Here is a 23,208-nt window from a genome sequence, read left to right as displayed (position 1 = left end):
CAATATACATGGACAAATAGTCAAATTAGCAAGCAAATAAGGGCCCAGTCCTGCAAATCTTACTCCTGAGCAGTTCCAGTGACTTCACTGGGAATAGGTGAATAGTATCAACATGTCTTCAGCGCTAAAGACATCTTATCCTGAATAAGGGTGACCATGTTAATACCAAATAGCCAGATCCTGTCTTCTATACTCTTGTACGTTACTGTGGGAGCAGCAGCACAGAAACTAAGGGTCTGCTCAGAGAGCAAGATATTATGGGGTGTGAGAATGGGTGGCAAAACCTGCCTCTTGGTGATTAAACACAGTGAAGAAAGCAAGAAGAATGAATAATAAAAATGTACAGTGCTCCTTTATTTTGTCAATGGCGAGTTATAATAAGTCATACTCCATTGTTTCCTAGTAAATGTAAAAGTAGTAAAAGAATGCAATAATCTTAGTAATATGAGACTTCGCTACAGCACCTGCTATTAACTTTTGCTCAGGGATAAGGAATTCCGTGTGAATTGTAGAACATTGTGGGGTCTGAGAAGGGAAGCTAGAGAGATTAAAAAATCATGTAATTAGCTTAAAATAAAACCCTAATCACATATTGCTAGTTTTGCATGCACTCCTAACAAAATAGCTATATCCAGTTATTAAGAAGCTGCAGTGAAATAATTCAGTGAATTCAGTGAATCACTTGAATTTGTAGCTTCTTCCTTGCTTTAAAGAAAGATGTGAACAGGACAGGGACCCTTTAGGCACACAGTATGTTTCCTCTCCAGTGCTGAATGTTGGCAGCTCCCTTGCCGCAACACTCTGTTGCTTATGAAAAGCAGCTGTATCTGGAGGTGCTACTAGTGTCTGATTGTATGAAAACCAGTATTTTCCAAAGCAAAATAATGCATGCTCTATCTATGCCATTTATACAATCACTATAATGTGCCATTCAAGTGGCGACCTAAAAGACAATAGAGGGCTGATGACTTAAAATGCTACTTTATCATTTGCCATCCAGGAAACACAAATGCAGAAATGTTTCAGTCAGTTTTGAGTATATCCAAAGCAGGCGGAAGAAGGAGTTGTTGTTCACAGACAAATAGGGTTCCCATTCTACTTCTGTAACTGTAACTCCTTTTTATTTCAGCTCAGCTTTGCCCTCCCCATCCTGAGGGCTGTCATTCTGTCCCCAGCCTACTGTGGTCATGACCAAAGAAAACATCTGCAAACATTGTGGGGTGTCCCAGAGTGAAATATGCAAATCTTTTCCTACCTCACCCTAAACACATAACTATGCACAAGAATTTTGCTAAAATATTAGACTAGAAAGCCTTCTGACCCTCATTAGTACACTTTCACGCAAGATGATTTCTCCTGCTCTATCTCCCACTTGTGATTTTTATGAAGGGTTTCATTTTATCACTAGCAACATCGTTTTCACTTTGAGCTCTAATTTGACATCATCTGCTCAAACTTGACTTACTAAAATAAATAGCAAACAACTACATCCTTAATTATTAATTATTATTATGATTATTAACGGTTTTATTTCCAGCTGTCTTTATGAGCAATTCCAGCAGAGAAATGCTCAAGACAATCATTTAAGATTACTGACTCCCTTAGACAATTGATACTTAAGAAAAATAAAAGGTTTAAAACCTTATAAATCTCCCTCTTACATCTACTCCTCTAAAAACAATGTTGTATTTGACTGTCTTGGAGAAGTTAATTCATTTCATTTTGGAAGGAAAGCTCTATCAAGAAGGGAGGGACTACAAATCTGACTTTTTAAAAAATATAATAAAGTTGAATGTTAGACCTACGTGAAGTAGGGAGAGAGGGAGAGAGATCACATATAAAAATAATCATTTACACATTAGTGAGAGAAAGAGGAAGATGTGTATATGAATTGTGTCCTACCTCTCCTTGCCGATGATGGTGCTTTGGAGGTTTTCCCATCTGCCCTAGGATTTTGCCCTTCTTACTGCTCCCAAGTGCCAGTCCCTGGTGGATGCCTGCAGATTTGTTGGTTGCCTGCGTTGGAGCCTCCCCCATCAGAGTGGATTTGATCGAGTTCACCTTGGAGCTGGAGCTGTCTAGCTGGGAGCTCTCCACCATCAGGATCACGGCTAGTAAGAGGAGACAGCAGGAGCACTTATTCCATATCAGCAGCATCATCTCCCCCTCCCCACCAAAAAAGGATTTAAAAAACAGCAGAGGGATAAAAGAAAAAAATCTCCCGAAGTTTGTTAACAAAACAACTCAATAGATTTCAATGCCACACGCTCAGAAAACCGCTGTCCTGGGAGAGATAGGAAAAAGAATCCCCTAAAAAAAAAGTACAGTCTATAGGAAATGAGCAACACTCAGATCAAGTGAAGTGACGGCTTTTTCCTCCAGATTCTTGAGAAGTTCAGGAATTTTTTTAGTGACTGGAAGCAATAAACTATGAGGCAATTGCACCCAGGAAAGCTTCCCACCAGTGGAGTCACCCCGCAGGTTTGCTCAAACTTCAGACGAAGAGTCAGTTACTTATTTCCCCCCACTCCTCCTCTCTTGCTACACAAGTCAGCAGGGAGAAAACTCAAACCAGATCCAATCCAAGCAGCACCGTCAAGGGCTGGGATTAGTTTTGTTTCTCTCTCCCTCCTTTTTATTCCCCTCCCGTCTTCTTTTTCTTTCTTTTGCCTCAGCCTCTGTAGCCAGTGTTTGTGAAAAGGACACGTTCTCCTCCTACAGACTAGCTGGTGCTGGGGTCAGGGGCTCCAGGCATCCGGCAGACAAGCAGACAGGGTGAGTCCTGGGGACTGAAGCCCTGGAGTCAGGATCACACAGGCAGAAACAGACAGACATCTAGACAAACTCTCTGACAAAGTCCTTAGCACAGATCTCTACACACAGTCACTGTTCTCTGACAGTCTCTCACTTTGCTCTGTCTCCCACTGCCCCCTTTACTTTTTATAGCTTTCCACAATGGATTTCTCTTTCCTCCGCCCCCAGTTCAGAACGACAAAGAGTGAAACTGACTTCTCATCCACCCCTTGCACCCTGCACCCACCTTCCCAACAGCAGATCTTTCTTCCCATTTTGGCTGGGAGACAGAAGTATCCCCCCTTCTTTAGGAACACAGGGGGCTGTATCTGTCTGTGTCCCCCTGAGCAACTAGCACACCTCCTGAACACAAGTACATACACATAGTGTTTCAGCGGTCAGCATACTCAAGGACACATATCCCTTTGCACTGGACTATCTGTAAGGCTAAGATTTTGGCACTAAGGCATGGTGTTCAGAATAAATCAGGAATTTCAATAAAGCCCATGATGAGTTTGTGCTGCAGTGGTGGCTCCCTCCTGCAGGTTTGGGCCCAGCTCCATAGGCACTGGAGACAGAGGTGAAGGGGGCAAAGTGCTATGCCCCCGACGTTTAAAAACCTGGACAAGAAAAAATGTGCTGCTGCAGCACGGCCCAGTCAGCCCACCTGCCCCCAGGTCCTGCTCTGAGTCATGCTGTGTGTAAAATGTCGGCCAGCTCCTGCTCTGCACTGTGCAGTAGAACTGCCGGCTGCTGGAACTGCAGCGGTAGCTCCTCTTGGCTCCAGGGACTGGCCAGGTAGGGATACAGGGTGGACCAGTCATTTGAGGTCTTGTTCTTGCCGGTAAGGAGCTGTCGGGAAGATGGTATAGGGCTCCAGCAGGGTCAGGCTGGTGAGAGAGGCTTCCTTAAGGGCTCTGGGAGGGTCATTGGGTGACCTTTCTGTGACTTCCTCCCCCCCATCTCTGCTGTGAAATTTGCTAAAAAAAATGGTGCCAAAATTGTAGCCTTAATTATCTGAGATGCGAGTAAAAGTTGGATCCTGCCAGAAAATGCTGCATTCTGCTAGATCCTGCCAATGTTTATACCCAGGCCTACAAAATTCCACTGTCTAAATAAAAAATGTCCAATCATTAGCAGTGTGCAGAAAAATTCCACAATATGAGACATTTCAGCACTAGCTCCATAAAAACACGGATCCAAGACATGAATCCTTCTGTATCCTGCCAATTTTTGTGCCCAAGCCTCTAAATTCCATTATCCAAATAAAGAACACATTCAACTATTATCAGTGCACCAAAAAATTCCTGAATACAGCACATCTTGGTGCTGCAGTGCCACAAACTTCTGGATCTGGGACATGGATTCCGGTAATTTGGGCATGCCGGTTATCCAAATCCCACCTAAGAACCCATCCAACTGCTACTAGTGTGCTAAAAAAATTGAATGTATGGCACATTTCTGCATCGCAGCACTGCAAACAACCAGAGACAGGCAATGGAACTGGGGACTTGGGTGCAAAAATCAGCAGAATCTGGCAGGATCTGTCTAGATCCAGCTTTTACCTTTTTCCCATTAACCGAAAGGGACTCACTGCAAAATGTTCACCTTCTGTACTGCTGTGGAGTAGTTACAAACCCTTGATTCCTTAGTGAGTGTGTGTATGTATAGTGAGTGGCAGGAGGGGAGAGAACAGTTTTTCTTGTAAGTTGCTTATTTACACACTTAAGTGTAAGCAGTAACATTTTGGGAGGTGAGGGGAGTTCAGTAACTGGGTTTTCACAGGTTCTTTTCCTTCCACAGGGCTATTAATCTGAAATAGAATCAATCATTTCCACTTATTATAGCCCTTTACATGGGTAGGGGGGAGGAATAAATGAAATTTCATTTCCCTTCTCTCTGTTAAATCAGCAGTTGTGTGAGAGGAAATCACTAAGGCATGCAAGGAGGAGGGAGGGCAGAGAGGGGAAAGCCCCCTGAACCAACATCCTTTATTCTTGTGATTCTGTGAACTCTCTTGCCTGGCTGGGAAGCTGTGGTTAGATCCTTTTGAAGGAGATAAGGAGCTGTGTCTCCAACAATGACCTCATGTGAAACAATGCCTTGTGCAGGCTTTTAAAAGAACACAGAGGGCTGTTTCTGCCAACGTGTCCCAATTTTAGGCTTTGTGGTAGTCTAGAAGGAGCTCCTGGTAATGACAAAGTGAACCTATAAAAACTTCAACTCAAGCCTTTGATATTTTTTTAAACCCAATTTTACATGGAGGAATTTTTTTAAATCTTTTTTCTTATCCAAAGAGGTTATCAGCTCCAGTACTCATTTTTAGTATGGATGGATTTAAAATTAGTTTCATTTCTCAGAAGCGGCAGATCAACTATAGAGCTTGGATCTTAAATCCACAGGGTCCTAAAATAAATTGTGTTGTGTAGTTTAGAGTCTGATTCCAGGTTCAGATAAGTCCTTGTTTTGCACTTTAAAGATTAAATGGACTTTATTATGGTCAGTGCAAAGGTTTATAAGTTTCACATTTTCCCTATCTTAGCCTTTGAGTGGGGAGGGAATGAAGGTGAACTGAAACTTCATTAACAATCTGACAGAGTTTTTCTTGCTAACAGCATTTGTCTTTTGCCCCTTTGTGGAGCCATGGATAAGGTTAGGAAATAAAGGGTGATTTTTGCATTTGCATCCGTGTATAATCATGGAAGGCATTTCTATAGGAAAGTTCCTAGCAGGGAAGGAGGGAAGTGCTTTGAAATTTCCGTAGGAAGGAGAAAAGAATTTTTCCCTCACCTCTGTTTTGTTCACACACCTTTCCCTAATGTGATCTAGTTCATCGGAAACCTGTGAGAGAAAGCAAGGGCAATCATCTACCAGGGCAAAAGCAAAAGGCTATGTCTCATCAGGGGATTCATTCAGTTTGTATATGAATGAGCCTCTTTTTCATTTATAACACCGTGAGTCTGATTGGAAACTGGGTGGCAATTTAATATGTTGAAAAGATCCTTCTCTGTAATAAAAATTTTAAAGCATTTGAAAGAAACTTGAATTTCACAGAAAACTAGTGAAATGAGATCTGAACAGATTCCACAAAGAAAGATCCCTACAACACTGCCAGATAGAAACACCCGATCAGCTCTGATACCCCTGGAGGCACACACACAGGCACACTAGCCCTCCATTCAAACATAAATCGCACTGAGATGGACAGACACACAGCTCACTGGTTTATCACTGCAATGAGAGATGTCCTGCATTTCTTTCCTGCAGTCAGAAGAGTTCTCAAATGGGTGTGCCAGGAGCTGAGATACTACAGAGAACAACTACCATGGAAGTCACACCTTTCCAGTCTTCACAGTGGATTTCACAAAGCAGCCTTCCCTTAGCCTCAGAGTTCACTGCCTTGTGAAAAAGGAGCAGAAGGATAAAGTGGCGAGGTTTTGCGGGATCTGCTTCCCATCTCAGTTATCACTCCCCCATGGTATATAAGATCAGTTTAGAACTCTACTTAAGTAAACAAACCTTCTCCCCCGACACCTTACTTAAATTGATGGCATAACGTCTACCAGATTTGTGGCTTATTGATCAGAAAGCTGTGAATGATTATATTAGAGAGCCATGTGAGATGGAAAATGTGATCCTTTATTGACAGTTTAATTATTTCATAAGTACCTTGTGGGACAGACAGTGTCTTCCTCTATGCTTTGTATAACTAGGAACACACTGTAAGCACTCAATAAGAGTCCGAACCTTCTCCCATTGAAGTACATGTGAGTTTGCCTATTAACTTCAGATGTAAGAGAATAGGGCCATAAGGGAATTAATTTATTGGGACTGTGGATCTGGTTCTGTTGTCCTCAATTAGGAAACATTTCCACTGACTTCAACTTGATTTTTGCCTAGCAAGGGTTGCAGGATCAAACCCCATATTAGCACTCACTAGTATTTATGTTTCAAAAAATACATATTCTATTTATTTTAATTAAAATCAGAAATAGACAAACCAATGATGAACACGTTTGTTTGGAATATTGCCTCTTATGGGATTATAAAACAGTGGCTGAGAGAGAAAGACAAATACAGAGAGAGAGTCCATGAAAATAAAACCTACAATCTAATTACCTGTTCCAAGTAACCACAGCTTTCACTGAAATCAGCGGCAATTGAGGATGCTAAACATCTCAGAGGAGGCCCTGAGCACCTAGCTGGATTGCACTCTAAATATAACGATTTATCTTTAAATTAAAAAATGCATATATCATGTATGTAGTCTGAACATGAACCAAATGACAAGATTCTCATTAGCTTCTATGCCCCTGGGTATAGGGTCAAAGAAAAGAGAAAAATGTGGGGTTCCAAAGGTGGTATAATAGATAGCCAAATATATCCTATTACCATTCTACTGAGTTAGGTGGCGGGATGAATCAGAAATAAATGTGACTTAGGATAAGCATTGTTCAGAGGACGGGGGAAACCAACTGAGAATCCAGCAGTCCAAAAGGCTAGGACCTATTTTATGGTATGTTTCTTACATGAGTGTCTTTGGAGTGAGGATTGCCTTGCAGCATCTCACAGGATTTGGAGAAAAGGTCTGCACTGTCTCTCCTTGACAATTCATTTTCTCCATGAGGACTGAAGATGCAAGTTCTGGGTTTCTCTCTAAGTGCAGGAGGGCTAAGGGGTACTCCACTTGTTCAGGGTGCAGCTTCTGCTCCTATTACACTCCCATCCCTTCCCATAGCTCCTGTCCCCCTCTCTCTGCTTCTATCCACCTCTCTGTCCTGGGTCCTTTCTCCCTCCCCTCTGCTCCTATTCAACCCCACCAGCTCCTGCTTCACTTGCCATATGCACCTATTTACCATCTCCCGCCGCCTCTGCTTCCATCTATCACACATACAGTCTCCTGCCCTCCCCCTGACCACTGCTGCCCCCTCACCTGCTGTCTCCCTCATCCTCTGGCTCCTGCATTGCCCTCTTCTCCCCACTTCTTTCCTTCCCCCACTGCATTCAGTTGCTGCAGAAGTGCAGCAGAGGGGGTGGGGAGGCTGCAGTCTCATTGCTCAATTCCAGAGTCTGTTGCCACAGCAGACAGGAGGAGCAACTGCAGGGAAAGCTCTGTTCAGCCCCCGCATGCAGAAGATAGAGCATGCTCACTCACTCTTTGGGGATGGCACATGCACAGTCCAGTCAGCACCAGGAACTGCGAGAGGATGGTGCACGCTCAATGGGAATGGAATCTTCAGATAATTTAGAAGCCAGATTAAGATTGTCTCTACTGAGCATGTGCAAAACAATTTTTCAAAAGCTCATACCTTTGCCAGATTTGAGGAAATTTTTACAGGGACAGCAAAAGGAACACTTCTGACCTGCCCCTTCCCACATACCCCTGCTAAAGCTTCTCAATGAAACAGTTGTACTTTATGTTTTAAAAACATGGGGGAAACAATGTATTTTTTAAATAACAGTTGAACTGATTTATCTTACACTCCTACCCCTCCCCGACAAAAAACTAAATCAGCATGCAGCAAACACCTGTCATGGAAAATTTCTGCCCAAATGGGAATAGTCTGGCAAAGTTATAAGCAATTGAAATAGTGTTTTATAATGGGAAGTGTTGGGAGAATATGAAGTACTGTATAGGTGGCACTACCGGCTCAGCCTATAATACTAAGAATATTGCTCTCTACAAAGAAACAGCTGAAAACTCAAATACAGTAGTGAATCCCCGCAAGATGCTAGCTAGGCTAAGGGCTAACAATAGGGCTGGTCAAAAATTTTCCAAAGCTATTTTTGACAGTAAATTGGGTTTTCAATTAAATAATTTTTTTCTGTTTCTATTTTCCACAGAAAATTTGGAGTTCCCTAACAATCAGGATATGGAGTCATTCTCACTTTCTCTCCCACCCAGTGAAGGTTCTTGTTTCACCGAGAAAGCAAAAACACTTTGCTTTGGGCTGATCTGAAACAGAAACAAGTTTTGCTTTTTGATTCAGCCAGTGAACCTTAAAAACAAACAAACACACACACACACGATTAGAGAGGGAAAAGTAAGCTTCCATTTTCCCCTTCAGGAAGAGGACAGCTTCAGAAGTTGAAATGTGATTAACTAAAGCTCTCTTATTTCTAAAAATGTATGCAGATATCTCCTTGATGGATTTATCCCTCAAGTTTGTCTCTGGACCTTAATGTTTGCAACTTTAACTGAGCCTCTCTTTTGTTCTCTGGGTACTAGGAAACCATTTTAGTTGTATGAATGCTTTTAACCATACTGTTGCACATAAATACTTTTTTAGACTTGTTCTAGAAATATATCAGGGTGTTTGCTTTAATTACAGCTGGTCATGTATTTTTCATCCAACCATCAAATGGACTTTTTTTTAAACTAGATACTTTTGGGAAAATTTTCCAGTTTTATGATTTTTTTTTTACTACTCTCCCTCCTACCAAAACTTCAAATAAATTAATTTTCAACATTATGTATTTTAAAATGGTAGTTTTTCATAATTTTGACTTTCCCCCTCCTTCTCCCTCTTTGTGCCACAGAATGCGTTCATTATGGCCAATTTGTTTGTCCACTTTTTCATGTCTTTCCTCTTCATTTTTCCTTTTGTTACTCTCATCTCTTAAAAAGTTTCAGAATGTTCTGAAAAAGTTAGACTGGCAGAAGAAAAACTGGAAAGAAGGAAGGAAAATTAAAAAAAATTCTGGAAATCATTTTACTCAATGACAAAAAGGAAAAGAAATTTTTAAACACACTTTTTGCTTAGTTACAGGTATTAAAATTTGGTCCATATTTTGACAGCTGATGTAGTCTTTTCTGATTATATATATTAGTTCAAAAGTGGGAAATAGCCCTTTTTCAAGGGAGTTACAAACTTTGAGTGAAAGGATCTCAAAGAGCCTTTAACTGGCTAAGGTGACAACCTATATGTGAAAAATATTACAGGACAGATTCTAATCTCACAGATTTTACACTAGTTACACCATAACTCAATTGACTTCAGTTAAGCTATTCCTGATTTATACTAGCTTGAGTTCAGTTTCCGGTCCTATGTTTTTATTCCCCTTAAACAAAATTACCTGTTCTAATCTGCTTTTAATTCTGTGTAAAGCATTGTGGGATACAGATTATATGAAAGACATTATATAAAATAAAGGTGTATTGTTTGTGCTTTTTTTTTTTTAGGTTTTCCAGCTGCATTGAATTTCCACCACTCCATGCAACAGCTCTCGCAGCCCAGATATAGCCAGTGCCTCCCTTAGCGCTCCCACTAGGGCCAACTCAGCAGTTTAATTTCTTATTGAAAAACACAATCAAGGTCATAAAGCAGTTCCCAGTTTTGTTTGGGCTCACTGAAGAGTGTTAAGGGAGAGGTAACACTTCAATAACTAAAAGGAAGGAAAATAAACTGACATCCAAATGCCCCTGCTGCATAGTACCTTTGCTGCCTCACAGCATTTCACACTTGAACATAGCTGTGCACTTTCACTTTCTATATTAACGCCAATGGAAATTCTCATGACACACGAGCATGAAGGGTCTGATCCAAAGTCCACTGAAGTCAATGGAAAGTTTCCCACCATCTTCAGTAGGCTTTGAATTGGGCCCTCAGTGCTTACAGAACTGGGGCTCAGATCCACAGAAGGGACACAGGCACCTAAATCCCAGATTTAGGCACCACTACAATTCACAAAATCCGTGCTTGGTTGTTACCTAATCCTATAGGCATCTAGCATTACTCTGCAGCTTAAGTGTTGCTGTAAATGTCCTTTAAGCGCCTAAGTTTCTGCTTGGACATAATAGGAGTCTGGAGACCTATTACAGGATTGCCCTTCAGAGTAGAGCTGTCAGTTTTGATTGGACATATTCCTGGAGACTCCAGACCAACCCTATGCCAGAGGAATCCTCAAACTAGGTGAAGGGAGGTGGGGGTAATACCTATCTTGCCTCTGGGGCCCAATCGAATAGGTGTGCTTAGCGCATGCCTACTAGATCACAGCCTATTCAAAAGGCAACAGAAGAAGGAGGTGGTGAATCCTGCCTTTTAACTTTTAGCCCTGTAGTAAGAGCACACACATGGGTTGTGGGAGATCCTAGTTCCATTCCCCCCGTGCCACAATAGTTCCCTAGCTACAGAATGTTTATCCCAGAAAGGGACCAGGAGATGTTATGTTCTGATAGTTTTGTCTAATTTCTAGCACCTCATTCCATATAGGAAGGGAGGGAAAGGATGCAGTAATTTATAAAATGGGTTAAAAGTCCATGTTGACTTATTCAAACAGGTGTGTATTGAATTTTATTCTTGTTGCTCATTACATGCATTCACCTCCTTGATTAAAAACAGTACAGAACAGTGTAGTATTAACTAACTGCATGGTAGCATGATTGGCTTGGCCAATTACAATTCAGGATTTACATAGCTCATTTGTTAATAGTTGTTAACCTTTCAGGGTTGGGAATCAGAACTTCCCTGGGGCAAAAATTGTTGGCCAGGAATATGCCAGAAACAGGGTGTGTTAATGTCCACCCTGTGGCTATCATTGATCTTTTCCAGGACAAGCATTACTCACACATGGAAACTATTTAAGATTTGGCATTTTGATCAGCCTAAGATGAACTTGGTCAGTAGAAGTTTATTATTTACATGAAAGGAAGATCAGGACAATTAAGCCAGTCATGGAGTATTATCATTCCTGGTCACTAAACATGAATCTATGACTAATCACAAGGAAATGTTTCTAACTATACCCCATCCCACACACAAAATAAATAATCAGTATTGACAAATATCGCTTTCAGAAACTAAAATTGGGTTTCTAATGAATTTAAATAAAATTATCCCAAAACATTCTTAAATATACCTTCACCCATTCATTGAATTAAAAGTGGAATCCAAATTGTATTGATTACCCTTTCCACTACTCTGTTTATCTCAGATCCTATCAGAGAGAAAGAGGAACCAAAAGGAAAAATTTTGGTACAGAACTAGCTAGTTCTTTTCCATTGATGGGGATGAAAAACTGAAATGGTCTTACTTACTCCAACAGTAATCATTAGGTACCAGAGAGGAAAGCAGCAGATAAAATGGTATAGAAAGATTTAGTCACTTTTATTTAGTGACATAACCTGTCAGAGAAAAAAGTTTCTATTCCCTGTAAGTTACTGTACTATATGGCAAAGAAAACTATGCTATGGTAATTAAATTTAAAGACCAGACAATATTGCTACATGTTGAATAAGTACAACAGCGCTGAAGTCCATGGAGCTACATCAAGGATTAATTTGATGCATAAAATGTATTTCTCACTATTAAAGGACTAGCTTTTTTGCTTTACATTGCACCAGTGATGGAAAGTAGCCATATGGAGGTCAGCTAATCACAGTCGTGCTTTCTGGTCTGGAAAAGAAATCTATGTATCTTTAAATCTGGCTTAATTGATCAGTCAAACGTGTTTACAGCTGCTTGGCATTGCTCACCTGGTGGCAGCTGGAGGATGTTGATGGATCCAGCCCAAATACTTGGAATGAAATCCTGGCTCTACAGAGCAAATGGCAAAACTCCTATTGACTTCAGTGGGGTCAGAAATTCAACCTTGGTCTCTTGGAATCACCATAGAGTGGATTCTTTCATCTACCTCTACTGGAGAGAGAAGAAAGAGGCAACAGACTAGAACCAGGAACAGAAACGAAGATGCAGTGGTTCTGTGGCATGTTCTGCTCCTCCCCTGACCTTACAGATACCCCCTGCAGGACTATGGCTGAACACATGCTTTTCTGAGCACAGAGAATGCCTGAGCAGCACTTTATCAGCAAAATATGCTGTATATGTGCCACATGTAGTTTTCAAAGATCATAACACAGTCAAACTAAAGCTTAATTTTGCTGTAACACTCAAAGCCTTACTAAAGGCTGTTTCCTTACCAAAATTTGACTGTCTATTCCCAGCTGCAAGAGCTGCAGAGTTGCTAAAAAAAGTTTGAATAATTATTTATAGTTGGGAAAGTCTGTATACCCCAACTTCCCTTATACTCAAGCAGCTAAATCATTTTCTCTCAAACTTCCCCCAAGAAAAATAACCTTAAATAAAACTCAAACGTCAAGGATGAAAGCTTCAGAAAGTTATGAGGGGTGGAAAACGGGTTAGAAGGAAACTAGCTATAATACATACTAAGAAAACTGTTATTTTCACACTTTTTTCTGATATATGTGGACTCACATCTGAACATTTTTACATGAAGTAAATTCATATGGTCATTATGTTTTCTGCCTAAAACTAGATGGGGCAATTTTGGGATTCAAATGCAAAATGTGAAAATAGAAAAAAATTAACAGTGAAAATAAATAGTCCAATATTTTTCACAGAATTACTGAATGCAGTAGATGTTAAGTCAGTTTCAAGAACAAATCCAGGAGCCAGAACTTGGAGGAGGGGAGGGAGAGGAGTTCAGGCAGGATTAACATTTCCGAGCAAATAGGAAAGTAGGACTGTCCAGGGCACATCCGAATAATTGGCTTAAAAGTTGTGCTGTCATCTCAAAAAGGTTCTGAAAAATGTGTAAATGCATAATTACACCTAACCAGACTGTCCTGAGTTCTCCAAAACAAGGCTATGAGAATAGGTTCTCCTATGATGTTTCCACTATTTCTTGCACTCATAAGGCCAACAACACTGTAAGGACAGCCATTCTCACAGGGATAAACTTGCTGCTGTGCAGAAAGCCAACACAAGGCCTATCTATGCACCATTTAAGTTCTATTTTAATTTCTTATAGGGTGACCAGATGTCCCAATTTTATAGGGACAGTCCTGATATTTTGGGCTTTTTCTTATATAGGCTCCCATTACCCCCCACCCTCTGTCCCGATTTTTCACACCCTGGTTGGTCACCCTAAGTTCTTAGGACTTAAGGAGGGATTTCTTGGGAGGAGGGGTTAGATAGATAATGTCATCCTTAGGATTTTGGGCTTTTCCACATCCTCTCCAAGCTGAAACTAGGAAATATAAAATGAATGAAAAATACTGGGTTAAAAGCCCAGCATTCAAAACTCTGAAAAGGCTTTGAAATATATTGCAGGGGTTTCTGGATGTAGTACATTATATCTACAGTGTTTAATCTGGAAACATCTCAGGTATAGAGATCTAGCACTGTCTCTTTTTTGCCACAGAGTTCTCTCATCTTTCTGTATGATCATGCTCAATTCTGTTTCCTATTTTTCTTTAAGGATTGGACTAAATTGATATTGTAGTGAGATTAACCATCTAGAATGTGCTAAACATGTTGTCACATTAAGTATATTTTCATGAAATCAAAAGCAAAGTGCCAAAATTCCTTGGTGAGTAGATACTACAATCATGAGCACGTTGAATAGATAAAATAGGTTTAATCCATCCATCCCATGCAGATATTTAATCTCTATACCACATTTGCTAAAACTACTTGTTATTTATAATTTCTTGTTAGACTGCCTTGTGAGACCCATTTAGGTGTAGATCAGGTCACTGTGGAGGAACTTGTTTGATGTGAATGAGGGAAAGGAAACATAATAATTGCACATAATGAAACCAAGAAAAATGAAAGTACAAACAATGGCTCAGTTTGGGCTTGGTTCAAGATTGTAGAGAAGGTTCAAGCTGGTTCTCATTCAACACAAAAACTTTCTTCATCCTTGCTTGAAAGTCAGCTAGATGGGCAGTTACAAGAGGGCACCAGACAGGAGTGTCAAACTATATATTTTAAGAGATTTACATGCAGTCTCCAGATGAAGCAAGTACAAGAGGTCCAAAAATTCTGACTTTGATCTTACTTTAGATTGTTTTTGTTTTTATCTTCTAGGCAGAGGGTGCAAATACAGGATACCAACACAATGAGCTATTCATGCTATATTCCCACTTACCACAGCTACTTTCTTCTGTCTGTATCACCCCATGATTGTGGGTGGGAGGTCAGTAAGGAGAAGAGCTTGTTTTTCAAACAGAGTCAGCTAATGCCCAGCTAGTCTAGGAGGTGGGGGAGGGTGCAATTGCTATATCACATCTGATTTGTTTATCCAGTCCCTTCTCTCCTTCACACCCTCCCACATCCACTGCTCAGTTTCCTTCTCTCCTAGGGTCACTCAATGGAAGAACCCTTCCAAATTCATCCCTGGAGAATTCCACTAAAATCAGTGGAATTATAACAGGGTGCATTTGGCCCCTTGCATTTTTCACTAATATCCACCATGGGCAGCTCCATGTTTCTGCATAACAAGTACCAGAATACTGAAATATTACAGCTGCCAAGAAATGCAGAACAAACAGATTTACATGTTTTTCCCTTTATTTCCACCATTTGACCCTTGTTTTTTTTTAGTACTAGGAGAAACTGCAACTATATTTACATGTTTCATCTAGAAGAAATGTTAACTTTTGTTTAGATGGCTATGGAAACTTTGATCTTTGACTTTGATTTTCTGTTTTTTTTTAAAGCAAAACATAATGTATTAATGAAAACATTGAAATTCTTGGGTTTTTAAGACTATTTCCAGTTCATGTTTTTTATTCTTTCAGCTCCTGCTAGATCTTCTTTGGCTTCCCTGAAGTTTTGGAACTTTAGTTCAAAGCCCAGAAAATGTAACTTGTATCCCAACAGGGTAGGCACTCAAATCACTCAAATCACCCAATTCATTTCAACCCTGGTTGATTCTGAATCAGAACAGAAATTTCTGTTAAGTATCAGCAAGGAGTTAGAGCTTTGTTACTACCTAAACAATTCTGAAGCCCCAAGAATGGAGAGAGGAAATCTGGGGAGCAAGAAATTAAGGGTTTTGAAGAAAGAATATGCATCAAGATGTACAAGATAAAAACAGGACAGGAAAAAAAGAAAAATAAGAATTTGGGGGGGTTGTTTCTTTTATAATAGAAGTTTTGAATCTATTATTTAATTATCTATTAGGCTTTACAATTAAAAAACCCAGACAAAACCATGAACATTTTCACAAGCCAGATCTGATCCCTTTTAGATGCTAAATATTACCGAGGGTTGGTTGGCTGTTTTTTTTAAATGTTGATAGGGATGCAGCTCACTATTCAAACTGAGTCCGGTCTGCCAATATATGAAGAGCATTTAGTACCTTCATTTTTTACATATACATACATATACACACACACACACACCCTGAACCATAGAATCCACCCAATGTTTTATAGACTATGGGCAGAGATGAAAGTGGGCCAGTATGGTGTACCGGTAACATCGCTGCCCCAGTCAAGGAGAGGGAAGGGGCAGCTGCCTCGGTGCTGGCGATTTAAAAGAGCCTGGGGCTCCAGGCCACCGCTACTGTGGCAGGAGCCCCAAGCCCTTTTAAATCACCGCTGGATCCCCGAGCAGCATGGACCAGACAGCGTGAATAGGCTGGCTGGGGTAGGCTGACCCCCCTGTCCCACCCCTTCCACCCAAGGCCCCGCCCCTTCCAAGGTCCTGTTCTGGGCCCCCATACCGGTAAGAATTTTATATTACTTTCACCCCTAACTATACGTAAATAAATTGTTGGTGATATACCATTAGAATGGTCTTTAATGCTTCTTCTGCCATTAACTCAAAGAATTTCTTGCAGATTGAGGATAAATGGTCACTGATACTGAACTATTGCAAAAAAGAAAAGATTGAGTGTTTTCTATTAGACAAATGATGTTTGATGGTAATTTTGCAATCCTGTGTAAATTACACCAAATCTTTGTAATGGGATTGCACTCACATCTTGCGAGTGCCCCCTGGCCGAGTGCATGTGCCTACACACACTCTCCACCTGTTTGCGGAGGGTCTTTGCTGGCTCACTCCTGTGGCCAAGTCACACACAGTCTGTATATGAAATAAAAACAAAGCAAACCCCTTCTGGGTACAAGTACAGCTGGGCCTATCGCAATAATGTCTCTTGATCTATAGCCCTATCTTTGGGCTCGTTCCTCAATCAGTCCAGCGGGGCCTAGCACGGTACCCTGATTTGAACTGTCTCAGCCCCTTCTGGGCTCTCTCAGGGCCCAGTCCAGCCTGTCAGAGTCTTGTACAGATGTATCATCCTTAACTATCACAGATGTGAATTGTTCCATTTTAACTGTATTGCATTACCTGAAAGAGACTTAAGTTTTTCTACATTGGCCCTAAAGGAAATAAAAAGGATGTTTACTGCTCTAAAATTTGCTTACCAGTATTTGTCTTCTTTTTACAGAAGCTATTCATCAAATTGTATATGCCCTTTCCCCTAGATACTCCTTTCTTTCTCAACATCCCCACTAATTTACAGATGACTATCAACTGTTGAGAGGAAAGGAAAGGAGAGTTTTCATGGTGGTGGACTGCTGAAGATTTGATTGACTTCACGACATGGAGTTTTTTGTGAAGCTATTTGTGGCTGTAGTGAAGACAAAGAGAGGTTTATTTTCTTCTGCTATTGCATCTCACCAGTAAACTCTTGTGAGTGGTGTACCATCCAGGGCCGCCTAGAGGAGGGGGCAAGAGGAGCAATTTGCCCCAGGACCCCACGAGAGTTTTTCAGGGCACCTGGAGCAGGGTTCTTCACTCGCTCTGGGAGCCCTGGAAAACTCTCACGGGGCCCAGGACCCTGGAGCTTCTTCCACTCCGGGTTGTCATCGTCAATTCGGTGGCAGGGGGTTCTTCCACCCCAGAACCCGCCGCCGAAGTGCTGGGTCTTCAGCCGCCGAAGGCCCCCGGCCCCCTGAATCCTCTGGGTGGCCCTGGTACCATTTATCACAAGATTCCAGAGCTGAGTGTAAAAATTGAAGAAGAAGAAAAAAAAGAGGAGACTGGTGAGATTTGGAAAAAATCTCACTGGAGCAACGGAGGCAACACCACCACAGAAAAGAACAAATGCACCCTCCTCCTTGGCTAACTTTTGTGCAGTTTCACAGTTGCCCAATGATTCTATATGCACAGGGAAATTTCTATGCAGGTATTGAAGAGGTAGAGCTCAGCTTCTTGTAGTTAAAGCCATTGGATACTGTCTGCATTCATTATTAAAGGAGATCAAAAGTGTCTCCTTGAGGGAAGGCCAAGAGTCAAGACCCTCGGGGGGAGGGAAGTAATGACTGTCTTTTTTCATAAGTTCGAAGACCAGAGTGACACTCGTGATCATCTAGGCTGACTTCCTATATAATAGGCTATAGAAAATGCTTGACTTTAATAACTTAATTACATTGCTACTCAGTTTTTAACTGTACCATTTTGGGGGATGATCACTGAGAAATTGGTGGCTAGTTAATTACAACATCTGGTATTCTCAAACGTTTATGTTCCAGTCACTCAGATTTCAATCAGGCTCTCATATGGAAGATGCATTATCTTAGTGGTTGTTGACATACTCAAGAAAATGCATAGAGATCAGACATCTAGGCTGATATTGCTACATCTATCTGCAATCTTCAGTGCCCTGGACCATGAGTTGTTACTTACTTGACAGCAGTGGGTTAGAAAGAGTTGCCTTAAAGTGTTTTCTCCCATTCCTTCTAGAAAGGTCACAAAGTAGTGTTATGCAACTACTATTCCTTCCTAATGCCTCCCAGTTATTAAGTACTATATACTATGGTAACCCATATCTTTGACATCTCAAGGCTTAACTACTGCAGCCTGATTCATTCATAGCTAAATTCGAAAGCCAGCCAAAAGCTCCATCTGGTACAGAATGCGGCAGCCCGTTTAGACAGAGCAGAACAGAAGTAAATTACCGTATTCTGTACTGGAATATAGGAATAACTACTCAATCCAGATTACAATTACCTCTGCATAGCACTCTCTCCCACCCACCCAATTTTATGTATTGCACTACTGTTCTTTTTAATATATAGGAAAAAGATGAATGTTTCTGGAAGGCAAGAATGATAGCTCGGAATATTGTACAGCAGTTTGAGTTCAACTGTATGGAGTTCATAGAAATTAACTTGTCCTTTCAGGATGCTCTTGAGATTATCAAAACTTCACTCTCAACAGCAGATCTCTGGGAAGAATGTAAACTGGGAGAAAACACAGTACATTCCTCATTGTCAGAGCTCCAAAGGATCTTTAATATAACTCCTGTCAGTTTGACAGACCTTGAACTTCCCAAGACAAATTAAACATCCAAGTAACAAAACTTTTAAAGCAAGAATACATGTATCCTGTTTTGGACTAGATCAGGGATCGGCAACCTTTGGCACATGGCCCATCAGGGAAATCCGCTGGCGGGCTGGGATGGTTTGTTTACTTGCATCGTCCACAGGTTCGGCCGATCGCAGCTCCCACTGGCCACGGTTTGCCATTCCAGGCCAATGGGGGCAGAGGGCATGGACCGAAGGATGTGCTGGCTGCTGCTTCCCGCAGCCCCCATTGGCCTGGAACCACGAACCATGGCCAGTGGGAGGTGCAATCAGCCAAACCTGTGGACGCTGCAGGTAAACAAACTATCCTGGCCTGCCAGCAGATTTTCCTGACAGGCCATGTGCCAAAGATTGCCGATCCCTGGTCTAGATGATCTCCTGAGGTCTCTTCCAACCCTAATCTTCTATAATTCTGCTATGTTACCACTTAAAACAATATATCGTGCTGTTTGTTCAATTTCAGATTTGCTAAACACTGGGTTTGCTTTCAAAGAATAATCTTGTGCAGTGTATGCAGATACTGGCTCTAAAGCTGGGAAAGAAAGTTAAGAATGTGTGGGTTTTGGCTTCAAAATTAGCCATGCTTTAGTAATCTAGCACACTAAACTGTTTCTTATTACTAGATCATGCAAGTACTCTCCCATCCCCTCACAAGTCTGACACTTTTCCAACATATCAATAACAAATGTTCTGTGAAATGTGACTTTCTGATGAAGCCCACCCTGACTTTTATTGTGGTCTTAAGCCACCAAACTTGAATATCAGATGTATTTTTAAATAAAGAAAACAATCTAAAAAATTCTTGTTAGTTCAATACCCCAAGTTTGATTTTCTTCTGTAGAAGGCAGTCTGTCTGCTTAATCCAGATTGAACAGATTTCAGTTTGTTGGCTTTATCAAGTGATTTAAGGAGAAGGTTGGTGTCGTGTCCCTCAATGTAATTGTTTGCCATAGAATATGGTTTTGAAGGGTTTCAGCTTTAAAAACAGCTGTTTTCCTTTTCAAAACAAGGAAGGCTTGTCAAAGGAATTTTTTCAAAGCGTTTAACTTAGTGAATGAATTTTATAAACACTTCTGAGATGTGGCCTAACAAAAATCTTTGTCTTCTATGTCAGATTATTTGATATTAATATTGCCATGGTGTCCATAAGTCTCAGTTAGGACTGGGACCCCCTTGCGGTAGGCACATACAGAAACACAGTTTCTTCCCCAAGGAGCTTACAAGTTTAAAAAGACAAATGACACATGAAAGATGGGGGAGAGGGATACAATCGTATATAGTCAGTTTTCTTATTCATTTTCAGTTTTTTAAATGATAGTAAACAGACAAAGTATCATTTATCCCAATCTGCCTCTAAAGCTCACCCTCATTAATCATCTGATTTTTATAGGTATTGTGGCAGAAGTGAGTCTTGGGGAGAGATTTAAAGGAGAAGAGGGTAATGGCCCTACAGATATCAGTTCAGGGAAGGAAATTCCTGTATATGAGGACGCACAGAAGAAAGCACAGAGAAGGTTGTGTGAGAAGCCATCAAATGGATAAGACTGGCACCACTGGTGGAATAGAGGAGGTGGGGTGTGGGAGACACAGAAAGAGATATGAGCAGAAAAGTCGGAGGGAGGGAGGCAAAGCAAAGGACCTTGGAGGTCCAGATAAGGAGTTTGAACTTGATGTGGTGTAACTTGGGAGTGGAAAGATTCAATGTGGGCAGTGAAGACAGAGAGACAAGCAAGGATGATGACCTTAGCAGCTGTTTCAACTGGATTAGAGGGGGAATGTGCTTGTGAAGGATGCTAGAGAGGAAGAGGTTATCTTAATCAAGATGGGAAACAATGAGTGTCTGGACAAGAATTTTGACTCCTCATAGAGAAAATAAAAGGATAGCTCATAGAAATGTTACAGAGAAAGAAGTGGAAAGATTTAGATACAGCCTGGATACATGGAACAAAAGAGAGGAAGGAATCAAAAGTGAATCCTAGTTAACATGCCTGAGAGAAGATTCTGTTTTCATAAGTGACAGAGATTGGGGGAGCAAAAAGCATGTTAGAGGAAAGAACAGGAGACCAAAGACAAATTTTGGACTTCCAGCCCCAGCTGCAAGTGCCATGAGTAAAGACAATTGTAGATTACTGTGCACTGGTTTTAGCTTTACACCTCACATATCTTCTTGATTACAAGAATCTACAAGTTCTCAAAATCTTTAAGTCCAAGATGGCACAGCTGCCGCCATCAGATCTTGTCATAGGCTAAGAACTCCCAGGTGTTGAGGTCAACATTGAAAAACTGGTGACTGGCCTTGAGAGCGTCTTTGTAATGTTTTCTTGATCTGCCCCTAATGCAACTCCAATCTCCAATTCTCTGTAAAAAGAGACAACCTTTGGTATGCTACTCTCAGACATACAGACCACATGACTACACCCTCTCAGCTGCGCTCTCACTATAGAGGTGTCAGTGCCTGTGATGGTGCATCGCTCAAGGACCACTGTGTTTGGAACAAAATCTTGCTATTTAATTCCCATTATCCACCATAGATGGAATTGGTCCAAGTGTTTTATGTGGCATGGATCAGTTGTCCACATATCACTGTCTTAGAGGAGTGTGGTTACAACAATGGCATGGTAAACATCATAGAATATCAGGGTTGGAAGGGACCTCAGGACCTCATCTAGTCCAACCCCCTGCTCAAAGCAGGACCAATCCCCAGACAAATTTTTGCCCCAGATCCCTAAGAGGCCCCCTCAAGGATTGAGCTCACAACCCTGGGTTTAGCAGGAAAATGCTCAAACCACTGAGCTATCCCTCCCCCTGCCAATTTTTGGTTTCAGTCTGTTTCTGGAACACTGTGTCAATGCTGAAGTTCTCCAGAGCCATTGCTGGCTGCACCAATGTGTTTCATAATGTTGTCATCAATCATTGCATTTAAGGTTTGAGTCTCTAGTAAGACGTTCAGGAAGAGATGCCAGAAAGTTAAGCTGACATGAAAGATTGGATGGAGAGAACGGATGCAGGATGGAGGTCAAGAATGGAGAGGTAGATTTGTGGGTCATGGGAGTAGAAATGTTAGATGAGATCACCCAGAAAGAGGTTGTAAAGGAAGAAATGGAAGGAGGTAAGTAAGGACTCAAGGAGAGAGTCAGTATCTAAATAGGAGAGAGGAGGAAAAGGAATGATTGATAGAGATGCAGAGGTAGCAATGACAGGAGTAGGAAGAGAGACAGGAGAGGATGGAGTCACAAAAGCCAAGAAAAGACAATATTTTAAGGAGTGTGTGATTGAGATCATCAGAAGAAGTCAAGGAGGAGTAGGATGGAGTAGAGACCCTTGGATCTGGCTATTTATCATAAAGGTCCACTATGATAACACTCTTAAAAATATATGAACCTTTAATATATTAATCTTTAAACAGATAAAAAGAGTTGTGGTTTTGAACAGATATTCCTTGGGTACTCAAAACTCCCATTGAGATGTTAGTGGACGTTTTAAGTAGGCAAGGACTGCAAGATCAGGCTTTGTGTCTCCAAGATGAGCAACTGTGAACTAAAAGTAGGTAGGTAGTAAAGGTTTACAATCTATACATTTGCCTTTGTAAATTTAACACAGTTAGTTCTGATCTAGCAATGCAGCATAGAAGCACAGTAATTTCCAGACTGGATCAGACCCAAGGTCCATCTAGTCTAGTATCCTGTCTCCCACAGTGGCCAGCACCAGATGCTTCAGAGAAATATGCAAGAAATCCCTTTTTAGGCAGATGTGGGGTGTTCTTGAGGAGGCACTTACATTATAAGCTCTTTTATAAAAACTATGCCTAAGATGTTTTCCAGTACTCCAAAAAAATTATTCTTTGATATATCAATATTTGAAAAATTTGTGCTCCTACTTATTTAGGTATTTGTCAAACTTGTTATTATTTATTTATTGGTGGTGCTTGGATAATATAAAAATATCATGACTCACTGGCCACTCATCCATCATGGACAACTTCACTTACAGTCATTTCACTCCATGCCTCTTTACAAACTAAGAAGAGATGTTACATCTGTGGCCAGCAGCAAGGCATCAAGTCCCTCTGCATGGGTTCTACACTGCCTAATCCAAAAGTACACTAGCAACACAGAATTTCCATTGTGGCTGGAGCTGCCATGGAGTTGCAAGGTTTTCCAGCACGGTATTTTAGATGAAACTGGAGGAACTAGAATATAATTAAGACTGGCCTCAACATATATTATGACAGTGATTTTAAAAGCTAAAATACCAAAGCTTGGGTAAATCCTATTAACATCAATAAAAGTTTG

General features: G+C 41.0%; 2 protein-coding genes across 3 annotated transcripts in view; one reads left to right on the top strand and one right to left on the bottom strand.

Annotated features, from left to right (window-relative positions):
• The window catches only part of DKK2 (dickkopf WNT signaling pathway inhibitor 2), a 72,880-nt gene extending 60,520 nt beyond the window's left edge, over positions 1 to 12,360 (bottom strand). The window contains exons 1-2 of one of the 2 annotated variants that reach the window (XM_050944548.1): positions 12,269 to 12,360; positions 1,903 to 2,111 (exon numbers count right to left, since the gene is read on the bottom strand). In XM_050944548.1, coding sequence (XP_050800505.1) covers positions 1,903 to 2,100 — 198 coding nt within the window. In that variant the 5' untranslated portion in view covers positions 2,101 to 2,111; positions 12,269 to 12,360. Of the gene's footprint in view, positions 1 to 1,902; positions 3,009 to 12,268 lie in introns of those variants that run through there. The other variant, XM_050944547.1, reaches the window with a different exon arrangement.
• NPNT (nephronectin) overlaps positions 1 to 22,204 on the top strand; it is a 665,225-nt gene extending 643,021 nt beyond the window's left edge. The window contains exon 15 of the transcript XR_007773242.1: positions 22,194 to 22,204. The gene's annotated coding sequence lies outside the window, so the exon portion shown is untranslated. The remainder of the gene's footprint in view (positions 1 to 22,193) is intronic.
• The last annotated feature ends 1,004 nt before the right edge of the window (positions 22,205 to 23,208 follow it).

This window comes from Gopherus flavomarginatus, chromosome 3, assembly GCF_025201925.1.
Source record: "Gopherus flavomarginatus isolate rGopFla2 chromosome 3, rGopFla2.mat.asm, whole genome shotgun sequence".
Taxonomy (NCBI): domain Eukaryota; kingdom Metazoa; phylum Chordata; order Testudines; family Testudinidae; genus Gopherus; species Gopherus flavomarginatus.
Note: the sequence above shows the minus strand (reverse complement) of the source record. Positions and strands in the feature narration are given on the sequence as shown.